This window comes from Numenius arquata, chromosome 16 (assembly GCF_964106895.1).
Source record: "Numenius arquata chromosome 16, bNumArq3.hap1.1, whole genome shotgun sequence".
Lineage (NCBI taxonomy): Eukaryota > Metazoa > Chordata > Aves > Charadriiformes > Scolopacidae > Numenius > Numenius arquata.
Window position 1 is genome coordinate 1,496,538 of NC_133591.1, and position 20,871 is coordinate 1,517,408.

The 20,871-nt window shown below is 57.6% G+C and overlaps 1 protein-coding gene across 1 annotated transcript; it reads right to left on the reverse strand.

Moving 5' to 3' along the window:
- Positions 1-692: 692 nt before the first annotated feature.
- On the reverse strand, positions 693-18,562 carry MMP11 (matrix metallopeptidase 11). Its single transcript, XM_074159624.1, has 8 exons — positions 18,245-18,562; positions 8,862-9,112; positions 7,483-7,626; positions 6,426-6,559; positions 3,845-4,092; positions 3,357-3,570; positions 1,729-1,986; positions 693-826 (listed from the first exon to the last, which is right to left on the reverse strand). Exons 1-8 carry the CDS (start codon positions 18,356-18,358, stop codon positions 693-695), a joined length of 1,497 nt encoding a protein of 498 aa, XP_074015725.1. The 5' UTR covers positions 18,359-18,562.
- Positions 18,563-20,871: the final 2,309 nt, after the last annotated feature.

Below are 20,871 nucleotides of genomic sequence, written 5' to 3' on the forward strand. Positions count from 1 at the left end.
CGGGGCAGCGTCCAGCACTGGCACCCGGCGCGGGGGGAGGGAGGGGGCCCCTTGTCTGTACACAAATCAGTACAAAATCCTAACGCGCGCTAGTGATACAACATAAAACCGGGAGCAGGGCTGTGGCAGGGCCCCGGCAGTCACCCTGGGGACCTGGCGAGGTGGCCCTGGCAGCAGCCGCACGTCTGTGTCCCTCCCCAGGCGGTCAGCATCCACGGCCCAAAGCCAAGGCCCAGGGGGTGTCTCCATGGAAGCCCTCCTCCTCCTCCTCCTTCTTTTCCTGCTCCCAGGCCCACGGCTGGAGCGGCGAAGGGCGGCTGCTGTGAGCTATGTAAACATAGGAAATGCCATCAGGTCAGTTCTAGGTGATGGGGTCCAGGTTAATTAAGAGAGCGTGATCCCGGTCCAAGCTGGCCTGATGGCTTCTGGGATGCTATTGCTGGAAGAGCGTGGCCACATTGAGGGTTTAGTGGCCGCTCTTGCCCGCAAAGAACATGGCAGATGCTTTTATATCAATAGCAACTGAAGCTGGGGCTGCTGGAACTCGAGCAAACTTCTGTCACTTGTGGCAGACTCGTGGTGTGCCAGATGCTGCGCCTAGGAGGAAGCCAGGAATGGCAGAGGGAACCCTCTGTGTGGCTGCTGGAGGTCAGGGTGACGAAAGGGGAGCACGGAGGACGCAGGCGCCCCCCTCATCTGAAGGAGTTGGAGGAAGGTGTGCAGCTGAAGAAGTCCTGGCTGATCTGGCGTGGGTAGCCCTCCAGCACCTTCACCTGCACTGGATCGAACTTCCAGTAATCGCGGCCCCTCAGGAAATAGGCAAAACCTGTGGGTGAGAGAGGAGGGGTCAGGAGAGACAGGGTGGGCACGGCTCGGAGCTCTTCCCTAGCGCTTTGTCTCCTTGATGCTCTGCAGCGTGTGCAGGACCAAAAGAGAGCCTGGAAGAGGCAGGAGGTGCTGCTGGATTCCTTTCACCTGAACCCAGCTCTGCAGCTTACACGGCTTTAGTTTTGATGGGAGAGTACACAGGATTTTGTTTTATGTTCCTTGTGCTTTTAAATATGCTGTACCCAGGTAGTGGCCCGGCCTGAGAGGGCAGAGGACGTCTGAAGAGGGCTGGTGACAGGCAGCTTGTGAAGTCCTGCTGCAGAGCATCTGTTACTTGCTCTGGGATCCAGGCTCTGGAATCAGTGGGGAGCCATTCCCACCACATCCTTTGGCAGGAGAGAGGCTGTCACCGCTCCTGTCACCCCGGGCACCCTCCCTGGCTGTCCTCAGCGTTGCAGTGGCACCGCCATGCTGCCTTCAGCACATCTGGGCACATCTGGGAGGACAAGGCAATGCCAAAAGCAGCCTCTTCATTCAGGTTAGCCGACGAGGCCGAAGTGTGGGCAGCCTTTCTGCTGTTTTCTCACCACTTTGTCGTGAGCAGTAACAGGTGGGTAGGACTCTGTGACCATTTCTTGGTCAGCAGTTTGAATTCTCTCTATCAAACACTGAACTGTTGATTTTTTGTCATTATTAATGGCAACACTTCTCACTTTTATGGGAGAAGCCACAGTTCCCTCCCCACTGGAGGGAGCTGCCCCTCTCTCTCTCCACTATATGACTGTGGCTGGGAAGTGTCCACCACTACCAAATGTCTAAACCTGCCCGGTTCTTCCAGCTGGGCAGTGGTGTCACCCCGAGCGCCCGCCCCAGAGCCGGCCGTGTCCCCGCTGCACTGACCAAACTCATCCTGAAAAGCCGCGTCGATCTCCTGAGGGACGCCGCGCCAGTCGGCCATGGTCCGGGGGTAGATGTTGTCCACCTGGCGGGTGTGAGGGTTGAAGCGCCAGTAGTCGCCCCCACTGAAGATGTAGATCTTGTTCTTCTCGGCTCCCCACACCAGAGCTGCCTGCACGGGGGCTGCAGGCAGGCCCAGCTCCGCAATGGGGGTGGGACCAGATACCCGCCTCTCGCCGTCGTAAATCCAGTACTGAGAATCTGGCGAGGAGACAGGAAAGGGAGACAAGAGTTCGGGAGCTCTTTGGTGTGTGAGAACTGGGCAGTCAACTGTGCAACTGGAGCCAGCGCCTTGGCAGAGCTCCCGGGAAAAGCTGCGTGTGAGCACAAGGCAAAAACCCCACCGGTGGCACGGACACTGTCATTGACAGGTGCCCGAAGTGCAAGGAGTTGACTTCCCACCTCAGTCCAACCTGGAGGGCATCACTGGTGGGACAAGGAGAACCATTTTAGCAGCTGGTTTTTTCTCTATTTGTGGAAGGTAGAATAAAAGACTTGGCTGGAGGGACCAGCCCCTAGCCTGCAAACTCGGTGCTTCGAGGAGAACATCCGTGGGCATGCACAGGCGTAGAGGGGGCATGCGGCTGGAAAGGAGCAAGCTACAGAAACCAGGAAGATCTTGCCAAGCTGAAATAGAGACTGGTAGCACATTCCCAGATTAGATTAAAACGGGAATCTCTGTAATTAGCCCAGGGCACATAATACTTTCCCCTTATCTCGTTCTAACTCATGGCAGGAGCCTGCCAGCTTTAGCAGCGTAATTCCTTGTGTGCGGGTCAGGCGGTAAGTGATGTGTTTGTGCAGGAACGCTGCCTGCCCGGCCATGCGGTGTGATTTGGGTACTCAGTTTCATGGGGCACGCACGCCCGGGGCAGCCGGGTACCTGCCTCATTCTGTGTCCCTGCTCTCAAATTTACACTTGGAAAGAGCGTTAAAAGAAAACAGTGGAGCTGAAACAGGAGTTGCTGCTGGTCTGGAAGTGCTGAGGTGGCCAGGAGCAGGTCTGGCCCCCCATGGGTGATCGGATTTTAGTCCCTGTGGTGGCAGATGACTGCCTGGCTCTGCACATGGGCTCCCTGAAGGCCCATTCAGTCCGGGGGTACTACAGCAGCTCTGCATCCAGGTCTCTGAGGAGCGGAGAAGATGCTGGCTGCCCCCTGAGCAGGGCCTTGGGGGCACAGGCGCAGGAGTTTCACAACCTGTGAAAGCCTCTGGGGCTCTCTTCTGGAACAGCGCTTCCACGGACAGCTGGGGAGATGGAGCAAGGGTTTCCTTCCTCCTCCTCTGCCAGCAGCACTGCCAGGGCAGAGGCTCAAAGCAAACATTTGTCTTCCTGAGAAGGAAAATGGGATATCACAGCTGTATCTAAAATAAAAGTGACCTCTCCTTCTCTCTTCCCCACCACGGTATCTGCTGAAAAGTTTAAACTAGAGAAGGAAACTAGTAACAGGGATCGCTGGATAGCTGAGGATGCCCAGAAGGCTTTTTCTCTCAGGAACTTGTTGGGTCCTGAATACCCCTCAGTAAAGACGACGCATTTCCAAGCCGTCTGATCCCAGTCCAGCTCTTACCTTGGAAAAACCAGATATTGCCCAGAGGGTCCTCGAAGGTGGCATCGACAGAGCTGGGGATCCCCTGCCAGTGGCGGGAGGCCAGAGCTGGGTAGCCGTCCTGCAGCTTTCCTGCCCGCAGCCGCCACACGTAGCGGGACTTGAAGAAGAAGAGCTCCCCTCGGATGGTGGCAGCGGCGTCGAAGGCTGTGTCGCAGGTGTCGGGCTGCATGGGCTGCCAAAGCAGGGACGGTCAGGAGCTGGGACCCGAGCGAGCTCCCCCCCGGCCCAGGCTGGGTTTGATGGACGGGAAGTCCCTGTGTCCAGGCAACTGTCCTGCTCTCCACCAGTGTGGGGTGGGCACGGGCTGCCCGAGGACCTCCTCGCCGCACGCCCCAGGCCTGGGCTCAGCAGTGGGTGGACGATGTGGACACCAAACCACGTGTGAGCCCGCTGCTGGCCTCACGATGGGGACAGTCGAGAAGGACGGGGACAGGCTGTTGACTCACCTCCACATTGGTGATTTCATTAGTTTCCAGGTCCGGCTGGGGCAGCTCTGCTGGCTGAGTTGGGGTTGGGTCGGGATCCCGTGTGGGTTTCCCGTAGAGGTACTGGATCCCTTGCTTGTCATCCTCGCTCAGGCTGAGCGGGTACCGGAAGATGTAGAAAGGAGACATCAGAGACTTGGAGACAGCCGTGTGCTGCAGGCCCAGGACGTGGCCAAACTCGTGAGCGGCCACTTGGAGGAGGTCAGTGCCTGCGAGGGGAAAAGATGGGAGATGTTCTCAGGTCCCATTTGGATCACGTCCACTGTGGAAGATACCTGCATCAGGGAGGATTAGAACTTGCTAATGGCCCTTGTCACACAGACAGCAGAGGGAGCTCATTTATTGCTTGCGTGTGGACTGTAGCCAGAAAGCGACGTTTAGAAATAAATCCATTTTAAAATACCCAGTGTCAAGGCCTGGGCCTTCTTCACCAGACTGCAGTAGATTTATGGGACATCACGTTTTAGGAATACATGACCTTGGAGGGTCTAGAAAAGGAGAGGGGGGGGAAAGCGGATTTCAGTGTGCAAAAAATGTGTCATCTGGCAGGTGTTGTTTAGCTTCCAAGGGATCCTTTGTGAAGCTGATGTATTTCAGGGAAAGCTGGAAAAGGCGCATTAGGCAGCGGCACTGGTGAGCCTGGCTGTTTGTTGACAAGTCCCAGCGTATTCATTCACTCGCCTTCAGCCAGAAATGTGCGATGAGGCAGGCGGGGACGTGAGCCAGCCGGCCCCGCTGTTCCAAGCAGGATTTCCCTGCTGGCTCCCGGGGAGCAGGTCACTTCTTGGGGACGGGACAGAGGGGATGCAGTTAGGCGACACCTGGGAAGGGTGGAGGGGAAGGTGAGCCAACCCCTGTCTTCCTCTGCTGGTCAGCTTCACGTCAAAGCGATGGATTTGCATGGCACTGACCCAACTGAATCTCGGTCAGCTGAGAAAATGGGATTTCTGTGTCAGTGATTTATGACAAACTTTCAGACACTTGTGTTTAGTTTGGCAGGCTCCTCGCTCGATGCTTTCCAGTGTTGGCAGATCAGCTGCGCTGTTGTCAGGTTCTCCGGGGGAGGTGAGAAACAGCACGCCTGAAGGAGCTGTGCTGGGGGGGGGGACATGGCTGTGTCCCTCACAGAAGGTCCCCCCTGGGGAGTCCTGCTTCCTGGGTGGCTCTGGGGTGACCCCAGGGCACATCTTAGCCCTCCTTAGACTTGTGCTCTCCCATCTGTAAAGTGAGGCTAAGGATCTCCCTGTCTCACTGAGCGCTGAGACAAGGATTTATCCGTGTTTATATCGTAAAGCTCTTTTCAGCATATTAAACGGCAATTAGCTGCAAAGAGCTTTTACAACATTTATTTATGGTAGACGTAGGGGGAGAAGAAAGGCCATGGAACGGGGCTGGATTCTGATGGGAACTGGCATCCATTTTCAGTTCCTGGTTTGCCTCCAACGCTGCCTTTGTGGGAGACCATAGGAAATTCTTCAACAACACAGGCAGCCCCAACAGAGGGTGAAAAACGGCAGAGCCCCCCCTTCCCCAAGGAGAAGAAACACTTCTGCAGAAAGATCTGGTGCTCTGTGGTTCTTGTTTTGGGTCAGAATGAGCAGGGTTGGAGACACAGCGGTCCTGCTCCCCGCACAGAGACTCAAGTTGGGACAGAACTGGCAATGGCGTGGACTTTGGGGGAACCCACCTGAGCCCTGACATCGCCGTGGACATTGGGAAACCCCTGAGAGGCAGGGGTTTAACTTGGGCTTTGTGATTGTGTCTTTGTCCCTGTCGATAAACGGGGAAGGAGGAGGAGGGCCTGACATGGGCTAATTTTGGTGGGTCTTGCAGAAACTGATGCTTTGGGCACGGGTCCAGATGGTCCCAGGCGGTACTGCAGGATCTCACGAGATACTGTGACACCAGACTCCGAATGCCCGAGCAAAGAGCTATCAGCTCGGATCTATTATTAGCCAAAAAAAAGAAGAGGAAAAAAAGAGTCTTGACTCGATGTGGCGTTGTTTATGGTCAGAGCATTCCCAGGCTACGGGGGCAGAGCTGGAGCCTGGGTGGTTTCCCTTTATGGACTTGTTGAAAGAGAAAATACTTTGTGGGCAGGCGGTGAACAGTGCGTGCAGGGGCTGGCGCTGAGCCCGTCCTTTGGAAGACAACTGTGTCAGCCTCAGTCTTCCTCATCCCTTCCCTGCTTTATTTCTTAGGGCTCCTGCCAACACTGGGTGCAATTCCCAAGGGGCAGAGCGCGTGGCCGGGCAGAGGAACCATCCCTCAGATGTGTCCTTCTTGCCCCCCGGGCACAGGGGGAGCCCACCAGGAATCGAGGGTCCTGGACACAGGCTTTGCTGTGGCTCAAGGGTGACAAGAAAAGACCTGAACACTTCCAGTAGGGCTGTAAGAGGGAGGAGATAGCAATGCACACTACAAAAATGATCGCTGCCTCTCAGTTTTGCAGGCTCCCGGTTCACACCACGACCGAATCATTTCCAAGTGCCCCGATAACCATCCTGGAGCATCCCCAGCCTCCCCCGAGACAGTACCGTACCCAGGTTGTTCCCAATCGTCCAGGTCTCATCATAGTCAAAGTGGACGTCTCCCTCACGGTGTGTCTTGGGGAAGAACGCGTGTGCCAGGATCCCTCCGGGCCCGTCGAAAGGCAAGTTATCTCCGTGCCAGTACCTGGAGGGAAGACACAGCTCACCTCAGACAAACCTTCTAGTGGAGGTGTCCCTGCCCATGGCAGGGGGGTTGGAACTCGATGATCTTTAAGGTCCTTTCCAACTCTAACCATTCTATGATTCTATGAAATGGCCGCGTACCTCCAGTGAACAGCATCGCATGGCCATTTTGGGGAGCCACTGTGAGTGGACAGCAGCTCTCACTCCCATCCTGGGCTCATCCCACCACTCCAGATGGACTCTTTCGAGCCATTTGGATCACCACAAACTTCCACAAACTCGGTTCTGCATCAGGGCGCCGAGGAAGCGGAGCTCGGTCTCACCAAGCCCTGGGGAGTTCGTATGTTTTCTCAGGGAAGCCCGTGAGAGATGTGGCCACCTGAGAGAGCTGTGAGGCAAACACACAGCACACAAATCGCATCGCTGCTTGGATGGTCTCCACTTTGCCTTTATGAGTTTTGTGCGAACACGCAGCAGAGGGAAGTCTTTGCCCCCGTGCGTATTTTGCCAAAAGTCGATTTTAGGCCAGGAGCCAAGGTTCATTTAACCAAGGAACTATATTTGTCTTTGGGCAGACAGTTACGTCGTTCAGTCAAGGGACAGGATGGAGGACCTGAAGATGGAAAGTCAAAACAAACACTTAGGAAAACAGCCTGTGGGCAGAGAAATGTAAATGTACCGGGAAAATTAATGAACGTTCAGTGACGGTGCTGTGCACAGCCAGCGTGGGACAGCTGCACTTCCACCGAGCAGCCCACAACCGACAGAGAAAATAAAAACAAAACCAAAAGAATCCAAGTGTCTGAAAGCAGAAATATGAGCCTGAAGCGCCTAAGTTGTGTGCTGGCAGCTCTGGGCTCTGGTTTGAGGCTTGGGGGGCGCTGGTCTCTCTGGGAGGAGGGTGCTGCTGCCCACCCTGCTCACCTTGTGAAGTCGATGACGATGTCGGCCCGGCCCTCCTGCACTTCGGTGAACGTCAGCGGGGTCACGTCGCTCCAGACTTTCAAAGCCTCCTCGATGGTTCTTCTCACTTTAGCTTTCACAAGTTGCCAGGGGAACCTGATAATTCTGAAAGGCAACGGGCACCGGATGAGGAGAGCATCAGCCGCTGCCCCACGGACACCGCTGTCATGAAGACACTAGCTGTAGGATCAACATCACTAGGGCTGCCACCCTTTCCCACCACCAGAACATCTCCAACCCATGGTAGCACTGATCCAGCACCCTCTTCCGAGCAACACGTGCAGCAGATAAATCCCATCGGTGTGGAAACCCTCCAGCGGGTGGGCCCAGAGGTGAGCTCTCTGGAGAGCCCTGCAGATCTGTGTTTTTCTGGAGTGCGGTGATGCAGCATCTCCCGGCTCTGTCCCCCATGAGTCCAACCCCACAGAAGTGCCCGGGAGTGCTGTGATGCGATTTCTTCTCCTCAATCTCTGCATTTTTTTGCCCCTGGGCTCGCTCAGAGAGGCTGCTGCCTCTTCTGCCCTCCCGTGACGCAGGCAGACTGTGAGGTCTGCTGCGGAGGGAGCTTGCTTTCCCTTCCATCAGCAGTGTTGGTGTGTGTTCCTCCCCGCTGTGTTTCTTCCTTTAACACCGTTGACCAAAAAAAAAAAGAAAGGAAGAAGCCTTTTTGTTATCTGTAGCCTTTTAACGCTATCAGAAACTGTCTCCTGCACTTAATTAAACAAAAGAAGATTTACGTGCTGTCAAAGGCCATATGAGCGTGCTCACCTCTCCGCTCACACCCCGGTGGGCGACTGGGGAGGCAGCACGACCCTCCCACAAGCCTGTCGAGCAGATCTGCAAGTGAGAATGTGTGGGGTGATTTGGGCAAAACTCCCCACTCAAGTCATGTTTATGGGAACATCAATAACAGCTGGATAAAAAGGTCTTTTTAAAATAAACCGTGAGGTGAGCCCACAGCGGGGTGGCCGTGGGGAGCAGAGGGACAGCGGGAGAGGAGCAACGGTGGAGCACGTGTCAGGGATTTGATGTGGGGAAGGGAACATATGGGTGGTGGGTGTTGGTGTGGGACTGACCGAGGGGTGACACAACAGCTGTGGGGTGGGTGGGCAGCCGTGTTTATGGGAGCCGGTGTGTGAGGGGACGTGGAGGTGCTGGGGATGGCCCTGCTGATGGTTGAGCGCGTGGGTCCCCTGCCCCGGTGGCTGTACCCGGTGTCAGGGCTGTCCTCCAGCTCCTGGGGCCACGTCACAGCGTGTCGTGCTCCGGGGACCATCACACTGAGAGGTTTGGGGAGGGAGAAGCAAACCAGCCTGACCCCCGTCCCGGGCTTCTCTTACTTGTAGGTGAGATCAGTCTTGTCCCAGCGTCCACCGGAGAGGACAAACCTCTTCTGCCGGTTCCGCCCGTTCTGGCCATCCGGTAACGCCGGCAGGTCGGGCACGCCGCAGCGGGGAGGGTTCCAGCGCGCTGCCGGCTCATCCCCCGCCACGGGGAAGCCCTTGGCGGCCACTCCGGTCCCCACAGCGTTCACCAAGGAAGACAGCCAAGGACTCTGCTCCTTCCAGGTGTGATGCTTTCGAGACATGTCCTAAAAGGGAAAAACAAAGCCGTGACTTCTGTGCCTGGGAAGAGAGGTCCTGATGCGGAGTGGTGAACGGCTGCCCGCAGCAGCCCTGCAGCGGTGAGTTCCACCTTTGCCGAGGGCTGTTCCCACGCTGCCGGGGCACAAACTGCTCCCCACAAACAAACATCCTCCATCCCCTGGGCTCTGCTGCCACCAGGCCAGGTCCCACCTGGGAGGCTCTGTGTCATGCCATGGCACCCCCAAAGCACTGGGCTATTTTTGGTCCACTTTTCCCTGGCAGCTGGCCGGCAGGAAATGCTTTCACAAGCTGTGGATGAGAACCAGACCCTTCAAGAATGAAACAAATCACTGGGGAGTAAATTCTCCCCCTTTGCCCCGCATCCTTGATTCCCTCCTGGCCCCGGGTAGAGGTGATGTTAATGGGAGGAAGCCTTTGGTCCCCAGCACACAGTCGAGCTCCGTGTTGTCGCTCCTGTGGTGTCTCCTTGCTGTCCTGGCGTGGTGAGCAGGCTCTCAGCATGGCTGGGGGACAGAACAAGCTGGAGAGCAGGGGACACAGATCTGGGGGGGTGACTTAGCCCACCCCATGGGGCAGAGAGCAGCAGTGACCATCCCTGCAACCCCTATCGTTGCCTGAGGGACGGACAGGACTACACCTCCTCTGCTTGGGGATAAGGTGGCCTGGGCTCTTCCACCCTTGGTTGGAAAAGCAGGGTTCCTCTTGGCAACGTTAGTTAGTGCTTATTAGCTGACTTCCACTGGTTTGCCACCTGGCAGCAGGACGATGGGGCCACCATGAAACATGGCCCAAGGCATGTGGGGTGAGCAGCGCTTGGTCCCTGCGTTACCGTGCTGCACAAGCCAAGATTTTCTTTGCCTAATTCTGTGCAGGCAAATGTAAAGGTGTTTGAGCAGCAGGAGAAGCTGAAACGCAGCAGGGATGCACCTCTACTGGGCCAGGTCCCACAGGGCTCCAGAGTGAGGACCTGGGGTTTAGATGTCCCCTTCCTGGACAATGCAATGGAGTATTGCATCCAGTTCTGGGCTCCCCAATTCAAGAGGGATAGGGAACTACTGGAAAGAGTCCAGCGAAGGGCAACAAAGATGATTAGGGGATTGGAGCATCTCCCTGATGAGGAAAGGCTGAGAGAGCTGGGACTCTTTAGTCTGGAGAAGAGAAGGCTGAGGGGAGACCTTATTAATGCCTATAAGTATCTGAAGGGTGGGTTGAAGGAGGAGGGAGCCAGACTCTTTTCAGTGGTTCCCAGTGACAGGACAAGGGGCAACGGGCACAAGTTGGAACATAGGAGGTTCCACTCGAATATGAGGAAGAATTTCTTCATGGTGAGGGTGACAGAGCCCTGGAACAGGCTGCCCAGGGAGGTTGTGGAGTCCCCTTCTTTGGAGATTTTCAAGACCCGCCTGGATGCAGCCCTGAGTAGCATTCTCTAAGCAATCCTGCTTCAGCAGGGGAGTTGGACTAGATGATCTATACGGTCCCTTCCAACTCTAAAAAAATTCAGTGAAATTCAGTGAAATTCCTTCCCCTGCGAAGAGCTGCCTTTTTCCAGGCCAGCTCTCCTGGCTGCCCTGCCGGGGACACGGAGATCAGGCGGGCGTGATGCCAGGGCTGCCATGATGCCGTGCGACCCACGTGCCGCCGCTGCCGCTCTGCTCCCTGCAACGAGCCCATTCATGCGGGCTGGAATGAAGTGTGAAGCCCTTGGCATTAATTCCGCTACTGAGCTCCCAGCTCCGCAGCGGCCCCGGGGCTCCGAGCGACGCTCGGGTGGACACGGGAGCCGGGGGGATCGCACAAGGTGCAGTTGAGGTGTCCAGCTCTTTGTGTGTCTGCTAGCTGGCTTGTCCTCCCCAGCCAGACAAGCCACCTTTGGTGGCTTGTCTGGCTGGGGAGGACAAGCCAGCTAGCCAGACAAGACACCCTTGGTGGCTTGTCTCCTGCTAGCCTCTGCCTTGGAAGCCATGGACCCAATCCTGCTTTCGCACAGCACGGGGAACCGCACCATCAAACCGTGGAAAGAGGGAAAGCCGTTCTACATCCCGCACAAGCCAATCCTTACCCGAGGCACCAGCCACGGCACTGAGAGCCCACCCAGTGCTTTGGTGGAAAGCAGGCGTGTAAGGGCTGTCCCGTCCCCGTGGAGCCTGCCCTGGGCTGCTCCTGCCCAACGCCGGAGCCCTGCCAGGTCGGAGGTACCTGTGTCTCCAAAAGGAGCTCTCTAGGAGCTGCCTGGCAGCCCGCCCGGGCTGGCAGCTCTCCCCTGGGAAGGACAGCTGGCAGGAGGAGCTGATAAGGCTCGTGTCCTGGCCAACAACTTGCTGCCAGCCCCAGTGAAACCCTCTGCCAAGCACATAATGGCAGCTGTGTCACCAAAACCCAGCCTGGAGGAGCCTCGGCTCCTTGCTCCCGAGTGCCCCCCACGGAGCACCCACTGGCACCAGAGGCAGGTCCTGCTACCCCCAGGACACGGGGTGATGAACGTGCCTCGTTTCGCAGGACCAGGAGGTGTGGAACAGCCGCTCCAAGGGATGTGGGGAGAGCAGAGACGGACCCTGGGGAGAGCCCTCGCTGTGGGACTGGGAGCACTGGGAAACCCTCAGGAGTTGCCCAGGTAAGTGAGTGGGCTGAGGCTGATACCAGATGGGCTTACTCCTGTTTTTTTTTTTTTGTCTTGGCTGCACTAAGCACATTGTCCCCGCTCTCCCAGGAAGGCTGGTGGTTTCCTTCCTGGCTGGGGACACTGACACAAGCTGAAGATTATCGCTCTCCTCCGAGCAGGAGCCGAGAGAGGAGGCACTTTTCCTTCTCACCCCGAGGGATCCCCTGTTCGGAGGCAGACCAGAGGCAGGTCTTCTCTCTCCTCTACGGTTAGCTCAAGGCCGCTGGCACGAATCCCAGCTTCCAGCCGTCCAAACCCCACCTTGCCTTAGGCAGGACCCTCCCTGCTCCTGCCCTCCTGTCCTCTGCCCTGGCCAGGCCCTGGGAGGGGACACAGTGTGGTCCTGCAGGAGCTGCCCCCCACCCCGTGCTCGCTGTGCCCCAGCACAAACAGCCAGTCTCTCCCTGTCGTCACCGCACCGGCATCAGCACCAGGGCAGGAAAGGGCTGGAAAATGCCACTGCAGGCGCAGCCGGCGAGGGGAAATGTGACGGGCAGAAACCACTCGCCAAACAATGCTCAGGAGACACGTCAGGCTGGAGATTTGGGTCTCCTTGGCTGGACACACCTCGCTGCAGGCACTTCCCAAGGCTTAGATAACATCCTCTTGGTTAAGGTTGCATCCTTCCCACCCAGCGCTGAAGCCACCCTCTCCTGGGGAGGTCCAAAGGAGATTCAAACTGGAAGAGGGTCGATTTAGATTAGATCTCAGGGAGAATTTTTTCCCTCTGAGGGTGGTGAGAGCCTGGCCCAGGTTGCCCGGAGAAGCTGTGGCTGCCCCATCCCTGGAGGGGTTCAAGGCCAGGTTGGAGGGGGCTTGGAGCAACCTGGTCTGGTGGGAGGTGTCCCTGCCCAGGGCAGGGGGTGGCACTGGACGATCTTTAAGGTCCCTTCCCACCCAAACCATTCTGTGATGCTGTGATCTGCTTTGTTCTCCCGAGTGGTGGGATAATGCCCTGAAGTGTGAGCTCAGGGGTTTGCTGAGGGCTGCGCTGCTGCAAACCCGTGAAGAGAGGATGGGGAGGGCACTGGCTGCTGGGGAACTATCAAAGCATCCCCACTCCTCCCATCCCACCACCAGAGGAGAAGGATTACCAAAGACCAAAGGGAAGTCCCCACAACCCAGGGCAGGCATTCGGACCATCAGCCCTCAAGCGCCGCGATCCAACAGCCATCACTCCTGGGTCTGCTGGGGTCAGACAAACACCCACCAAGCTTCCCAGGAAGTTTCCCAGCCATCCCGAGGAGCCGGGAGCATCTCTAACTGGCCTGCAGCACTCGCCCTCCCGAGCCTCCTGGGAGGAGCAGCAGCCGGAGCAGCACAGCTACAATGGAATATCAGCAATTCTGTGTATAAAAACCCTCAAGAGGGAGGCCAGTGCCTGGTACCGACAAACCCAGTGCTCTCCTCTGCCCGCATCCATCCTCTGCTGCCTGCCCTGAACTTAAACTTGTCTCCTCTGTCGAGTACCTAATTACCCAGGCTCCTGCCTGCTCCTGCAGCACAGACACGAAAAGAGACCCCCCTCCCCGTCAGACAGGAGTGACTGGACAAGCTACAACATGAATCCCATCAGTCTTGGATACTTCCACTGTCACTGGGGGCTGTTTCCTCTTCTGCTGGGGGATAAGCTCATGGGTTTTCTCCCCGCCTCCCTGTCCCTTCTGCTGCTGCTGCTTTTCCATTTCTCCCTGCTTTTGGCGAGGCCCTGGTGTTTGCTGCCTCTTCGGCCGGTAGCACTGTCCTCCTCCCACCTACAAGCCTGCATCTCGGAGCACTCCTGCCCTTGGTTCAACACCTGGAGAAAGAGAGCAGAGATGCTTTCTCCTGCAGGTCTCATGTAAGACAGTTCTCTCACCCCGTTTCTGCCCACTCTTGGGTGGCTGTGCCCCCCCCTGGGGCTCTGCACCCCCTAAACAGGCTGCAGCAACGTTCTTTCCTGAGATGGGCACTGTTGTCCCCACGCAGAGAGTGATACGGGCAGCTTTCTGGCCAGCCCAGCGTGGATTTGCCGTGGTTGGATCTGAAAGTGCAGCTCCAGCTGATGGTTGGTGGTAAAACCGGAGCCAGCTCCGCTGCGGTCAGGTTGTGTCCCAGAAGCTGACTGGCCTCGGGAGGTGCTAATGCTGCAGGCGAAATTTTAAGGCAGAAACAGATTATGTTTGTGGTCTGCTCAGACCCCGAGCTCCCGGTCTAGCTTAGTGGAAACACTGGAAACTGGGTGGAAACAAAGCCGAGGCAAAGCCACCGGGTTCATCGATCCTACCTCCCCCAGAACAAGGCAGAGCCTCCCAGCCCCTCTAACGACGAATTCTGTGCTTAAAGAAAATACTTCTGCTACAGGACTGGCTCCTCCCCAGCCCTCAGACCCCGCTACCCGCCAGGGGTAACGCGGGGTCTGAGGGCAAAGCGTGCCCACACCGGCGGGGGTTCCTCTCCGCTCCCTTCCCATGCTCTGTGGCACCATCAGGCGCTACCTCCTGGGGCCTGACAGTTTGTTTCCGGATTACTGGGTGGTAGTTGTTGTTGGCAACAAAAAAAGGAAAATGTTTATTTTTCCTAAGCAACGTGGAACATGAAACATTATGGACTGCAAATGTTTATGCCCACAGAGTGAGGAGACCCAGGCTCTGATGTAACAAGAGAAAGCAAATGAATAAACACTGCAGGACTATTTTTATTATCAGACACTTTAATTACGTGACAGTTTGTGAGTCTACTCCATCAACAGCACTGCAACCAAGCTGCTGGTGTCACCCAAGCAACAGTTTGCCAGAAACGGGAGTACTCGCAAAGCAAACAAGCCCCGGGATGCCGGGACAGCAAAAGGTTTCAAGAGCCCTTAATCTGATGACCGAGAAATCCCCTTGAAACCAAGACACGGCTCTAGGATGCTGCAGGCTCCAGGCAGGGGAGGAAGGGGGTTGAGGTGTTTTGTTCATTGTGCAATTGCATCCAAGGTAAGGTGAGCAATGAGTTATCGGTGCTGAGCCCAAGGACAACTGCCAGGACATCTCCTGCTGGGTACGGCCACCTCAGTGCAGCCCTCCTCAGAGCCGCGGGGGGATGCTCTGCCCTCAGGGAGTGTAAGCTGCCGAGATGTGCAAGCCGGGATCTCCAAACCCCTAAGACAACCACTGTCCCCCTGCCCATCCTCCTGGACGTGTCTGGGGGGAGTTTCCCCCTCTGCTAATTTTCACAGAGCTGCTTTTGTGAGATAGTGATGCCTCTCTACTGCCCAAATCCCACTAAGAGGAGGACATCTCCCTCCTGTCTCTTCTTGTGGGTGTCATCAGCACCAGGATCTTGGTGAACCTCTAAAACCACATCTGTGGCCCTCAGTGAACCCCTGAAGTGCTCCACTTCTCATTTTGCTGGACAGACGGGTGCAGACTCAGCGCTTCCATCCACGTTACAGGCTGGGCTGACCCCCACGTGAGAACATCCAGGAACCCTTCGTTTACCTGTCTGCCTAATTGGGATGAGTAGGAAAGAGCTGACAGCATCTCTGGTGGGAAAAGTCCCCGCAGGACAATTTTTCCCTTGGAAGATCCTTTTTTAAACAAGATCGACACAGCGCACCCTGCCTCTGCTGAGCCCCCCACGTTGGTGCCAGGGCAGGACACGCATGGGGGGGAGCAAGTGAAGTGCAACATGAGCTGGAGTGGGGGATCCCCCCGCAAAATGCTTCTCCCTTCCCTGTCTCTTCTCCCTCCCCGGTCCTCTCTGCCAGCCGCACACCCCAAGTCTTGCCGCGCTGCGGGGTGTGCGTGTGTGTCGCCGGTGAAAGCCCAAACACAACAAACGCTCTGGAGAGTAACTGCTTACATGTGTCTTGAGTCTCTCCCAGAGCAGAGGATAAACATGCCTAAAATTACCCCAACGCTCCCTGCGGTATTTAAAACAGCCAAATCAAACAGCGCAAATCAAACCCTTCCTGCGGGAGCTGCCTCAGCCCCGAGCGAGGCCGGCGGCCGCCCCGGCTCCCGGGCTGCGGGGACGGCAGCACCGTGCTTCCAGGGGAAGACCTGCCGGGTTTTGGGGCCGGAGCTGCAGGATACGGCTCCCGAGGGATTAACGCTTGCAGCCAGGAGGGTGCCCACCACTTTTCCACCCAGAGAGAGCTTCCCAGCAAATGGACCGACTCTGATTTCCCAGGGGAGCCGAAAGCAATGCAGGAATTCAGCGTCTGCGTGTGCACGGCCCCGAGGACTGCAGATCTTTTGTTCTCAAGTTTTTCAGTGGACACCAGACACAGCCCGTGTTCTGCTCTCGGTTTTCTCTTTCTTTCTTTAGGTCCTAATACAAAAGCGAAGGAGATCTACAAGGTTTGCTACAAAGAACACAGCTCCTTCTCCAACTTGCCCTGTGCAGCCTGGCTTTAAAATGAATCTAAAGCCCTTGATTCCCCCCCCAAGTTACTGCTGTTGTGACTTGTTACTGGAGCACGGAGTAGCCACGGTGCGGCATCCTGCGGTGCCTGGCACAGTCCTTGCCCACCCCAGCTACTGGCACCGCTCGAGGAAGTCACCATCGTCTGTCTTGCAGGAGTGTGAATCTCCTTTCCCCGCTCAGCCCCTCGGCTCCCTCCTCATCCATCACCCGACAGCAAAAGGTGCCCAGACAGAAGTCAGCCGCTGTTAGGCGCGGGGAAACATCGCTTTGTGTGCAGAGACTCGGAGCCAGAGAAGCGAACGTGCGATGGCCGAGCTCTCTAGAGACAGCGGGTGGAGAAGGGCTGAGGGCAGAAACCCATGCACGGGCCACTGTCAGCCCCCATTCCCCGCTGATGTGTGTGCCCCAGCCGGGAGAGGGATGCGAGAGCAACCACTGTGATGCTGGCTGTACCCGAGAGGCAGCAGAATAACCTTCAGAAGCCTTGACACCAGATAAGGAACCCAAAGGGCAGCTATTTGGGATGAGAGAACTGCTCTTTGAAAGGATGGGAAATCATTTGCCCGTTTCCAACCCCAAACCAGCCGCCGTCTCTGCAAAGACCGAGTGAAACACACTGATCTGAAGCCCCAGGCTCCACGCGGCCGGTCCAACACACAAGCACAAGGTGTTCCTGAACGAAACATACCTGTGGGAGCATCACCTGGAGTTGCTCCAGCCAAGAGGAAAGTGTTAGCGCTCAGGATGCAGAGCATTGACCTGGGATGAGGAAGAAACCGTCTCTGGGCACAGACTGCCAACGGGGGGGACCTTCCGGGCCGCGTAGGTGTGGATTAGATGGACCAGGAGCCTGGGCAGACCTGGACACCTGCACTAACGCTGTGCTCGTCCAGCGCAGGTCCTTGCTGGCAGCAAGACCAGGAGCAGAGGCTGGGCAGGTCCCTCCAGGAGCAGCAGCTCCTCAGCTGGGACACGGCAGAGCGTGAGGCGCCTCCAGCCCAGCCAACGTCCCCGCAGGGACCAGCGGTCTCCAGCTTTAGACGGGTCCCTCCCAGCCCACCGCTTGCTGCCATCAGATGGGGATGAACTCCGCGGAGCGGTGTCGGCAGCGGGGTGCGGGGTGCCACCGCCCGAGCCCGAGCCCTCACCACCTTCCCCCGAGGCAGAGCGGAGCCAAGCACAGTGACATTCTGTTTGGAATAATACGAGCACTTCGGGGGCCAGGGCTGCTCCGTGCCAAATCCCAGCCCACAGCATATTTAGCAGCCAAGTTAGAAAGTACTCAGATGACAGAGCCGATAATAAAACCATCGACAGAACCTGAACTAATCCCCTCGGGCTGCTACCGGGCATTTGCTCTGTCATTATTTCATGGCACACCAGCGAAGCGCATGTATATAATAACCCAATTAACACACGCACGCGCTCCCAGCACAAGGAGCTCTCTGTCTCCCCCCGTCCCTCCCGAGCCCCTCGTCCCCGCTGCTCCCAGCTCCATCCCAGGTGCCGGGACCTGGCAGGAATGTGCAGGAAGAAGGAGCCCTGCTGCTCCCCTCCTGCCTGCGCCTTTCATTCCTCCCTTTGGGCTCGTCTCCCCGGAACACTTTTGGGAATCGCCAGCCCAGCGTGCGGGACGGGGGGGGCTGTTATTAGCAAAGCGGCGAGTGCTCCGCTGCCTTTAAAGGAAGGGGGGGGGGGGATCCCGTGTCCTCTCGTAAACCCTCCTTGTCCCGCTCCTTGTTTTTCCCTTGGAGAACGCCTGTAAAAACTCTCCTAACAAGCCAAGAAGGAGCCCGAGGAGCTGGGGGGTGGCCGGGCAGGGCACAACCGGGGACAACCGGGGACTCCCGGCAGCGCATCGCTGCCTGTGCCGGCATCCCGGGGGCTGCTCGGAACCGGGGGTGTGTGGGGGGGGGGATCTGCCGGGAAGATGCTCCCCTAGGGGTAAGGGGGCGGCTGGGGCTTGCCGGGGAGGGGGTGGCAAAGGGCGGGTGGGACTTGGAGGGGGGGTGGTGGGTTTTGGGGTGGGGGAGGGGGTATCAGGGATCACCGGACTCACCGGTTTGTGGCGGCGGGCGGGGGCGGCGGGCGCGCAGTGCAGCAAAGCGGCGGCCAACAAGGCGGCGGCGGCGGGGGGGAGCGGCGGCGGACGGGCCATGCCGGGCTGGGACATGGGGAGGAGGTTTGGGGTTGGTTTTTTTTTTTTTTGGGGGGGTGGTGTCCCCGCTAAGCCTTTTTATCTTACACACACCCCCCACCCCCCCCCCCTTCCCGCAGCGGCCGCCTGCCCTCCTCCCCGCGCCTCCTCCCGCTCCTGCCTTTTGTTCTCCCCGAGTCGCTGTTGAACGGGGCCGGGGGGGACACGGGCCGGTGGCATCGCGGGAGGGGGGTCCCGCCCGTCCCGCCCCGCTCCGCCCCACCGCCCCCGGCGGTGGGGCGGAGCGGGGCGGGACGGGCGGGACCCCCCTCCCGCGCCTGCCCGGCACCGTCCCCTGGCCTCTGTGCAACCGGGGGTCCCCCCGGGGATGATATTCTCTTCCCCCCCCCCCCCCCGGCTTGTTGCATCTCTCAGGCTTCCAGTCCCGCAACTGGTTTCTGTCTGGATAATGATGAGTTTTAAGGCGGGGAGGAGGGGTTTAAAAGGTGGCTTTTTAGCTTTTTCCTCCCTAAGGGTACCACACTCAGACACACACACACACACACACACACCCCCGAGGCATCTCAGTCCCCGCTGATTTTAGGGGGGGGGGGGGTTAATGCACAAAATGTGCCTGCAGCCCCTCTTGGGCTGTGCCGAAGCCATCTGGGTGCGCCGAGCCCTTCGTTTTATATTTACAAAAAGGCTTTCCCCGCGATGGGATGCAGAGGAAAAGGGGGAAGGAAGGCAACGCTCCTCGTTTCGGAGATGCCAAAGCCAGCATCCGCTCAGCCCCCCCGGAGATGGAGGCAGCGATGCCCAGACCTGGATTCCCGGTTCCTGTTTCTACGGGAGAAATCCTGGACCTGGGCTGTGTCAGCATCCCCTCCGCCAGACGGAGTTTAGCTGCAAATTGTTTCAAGAAATGTATGCAAATAAGAAAACTTTGATCACCAGCTGCCCGGGCTGGTGTGCGGGAGCGGGAGAGGCTTCCTGACATCCCGGGCTGCGTTCCTGGTTCATTTGTCTGTGATCAATTGCTCGTGTTTTGCTTTATGGGGACCATACTGAGGATGTAAACACCGGGTACGGCCAGCAGCTGCGAGCAGAAAGAGCCCGGTCGTGGCCCGTGCTTGGAAGGTGCTGCCGTGCCCAGACAGCGGCTGGCTGTCGGCGAGATGTCCCTGCACCGGGGCAGGGTGTTTGGTGTGTCCCCGAGGCCTTACTTGTGAGAGGGGAAAGGGAAGGAGGGAAAAAGCAAAAAGGGAGGAGGCGAGGAGCTGGTGTTCACGGGGCTCAGTCGTCACGCTGCGGAATCTCCCCTTCTCCTGCTAATCTGGCTGTGCCCCGGGAATGCAGAGTAGGTCCCACTTTCTCGCCGTGCCCTGAGCCAGGCAGCTGGGTCCCAGCGAGAAAAGCTTTACTGCCTTTGTCTCTCTTTTCTTTAGTGTCTTTTCTTTGAATGCTGGTGTCTCTGGGAGCTCGGTGGTTTCCAGCCCGTGGCAGTGGAGCCGGCTGGTGCCCTGGGGAAGCGGGGAGAGGCGTGGGAGCAGCAGCAACAGGCAGTTTGGCTCTTCTTAATAAAGGGGGGACTTTTGAAGGGGGTTGTTGTGGGAAACACGGTCCTTGCAGAGATGGGACCGTGTGTGAGATCTGCTGGCTCCTGCCAAGGCACTTCACACAAAAAAAGTGCGTGGTGTGTTGGGATTACAAATATTTCCCAGCCGAGGAAGTGGATGTTTAGCAGCGGGAAAATGGCCCGTTGGGTGTTTTGGGGTCTTGTGCGCTCACCTTCTGCAGAGGGCCCTATCCGCACCCTGCAGGAGTCCTTTTTGCTGGCTCTTCTCTGCTGGGAGCTCTCTCGGCCGCCGTCTGTTGATGCAGCCTTCATCCCTGCCTCAGTTTGCAGCTCGCTGAATGTACGGAGGCTGCTGCAGGTGAGCAGAGGGCTCCCACCCCAGCCCCAGAGCCCCGACAGCCTGACATCTCCCAGTGCAGGCTTTGTCTGCTTGCTTTCCTGCAGCTCCTGCCAGGCTGGAGCCAAATTTGGGGTTCATGGATCTCACGATGGCTGCAGGGGTTCAGGAATCTCATGATGGCTGCAGGAGCTCAGTGGAAGCTTTCATGATTGGGAGGTCCTGATGGTCACCGATGTTGCTCTTAGAGCATCCCCATGAGTAGCTCTTCTTGCTCAGCATCTCCTTCAGTGCTTTCCCACAAGCAGCAGAGCTGCCGTGGGTTTTCCGAGTCCTTCTGGCCACGAGCGTTAGCTCTTCTCCCACTCCCCTAAGGCCTTCCAGCACGGAGGGACCTTGGGAATGCCTGGGCAGGCCAAGTGGCATCATAACGCGAGTCTCAACAGGAACCACCAACTGGGGACAACCTCTCTCAGCAGCCCCCTCTCCAGCGGGTGTTTGGTGGGAAGAGATCGTGCAAGAGGGAGGAAGGGAACAGTGGGTCGATTCTGCTCTGTTGTGAGCAGCAAAGAGGTGGAATAACTCTTCCAGTCCATGGGCTGCTTGGGTGTGAAACTGCTGTAAGGACAGAGG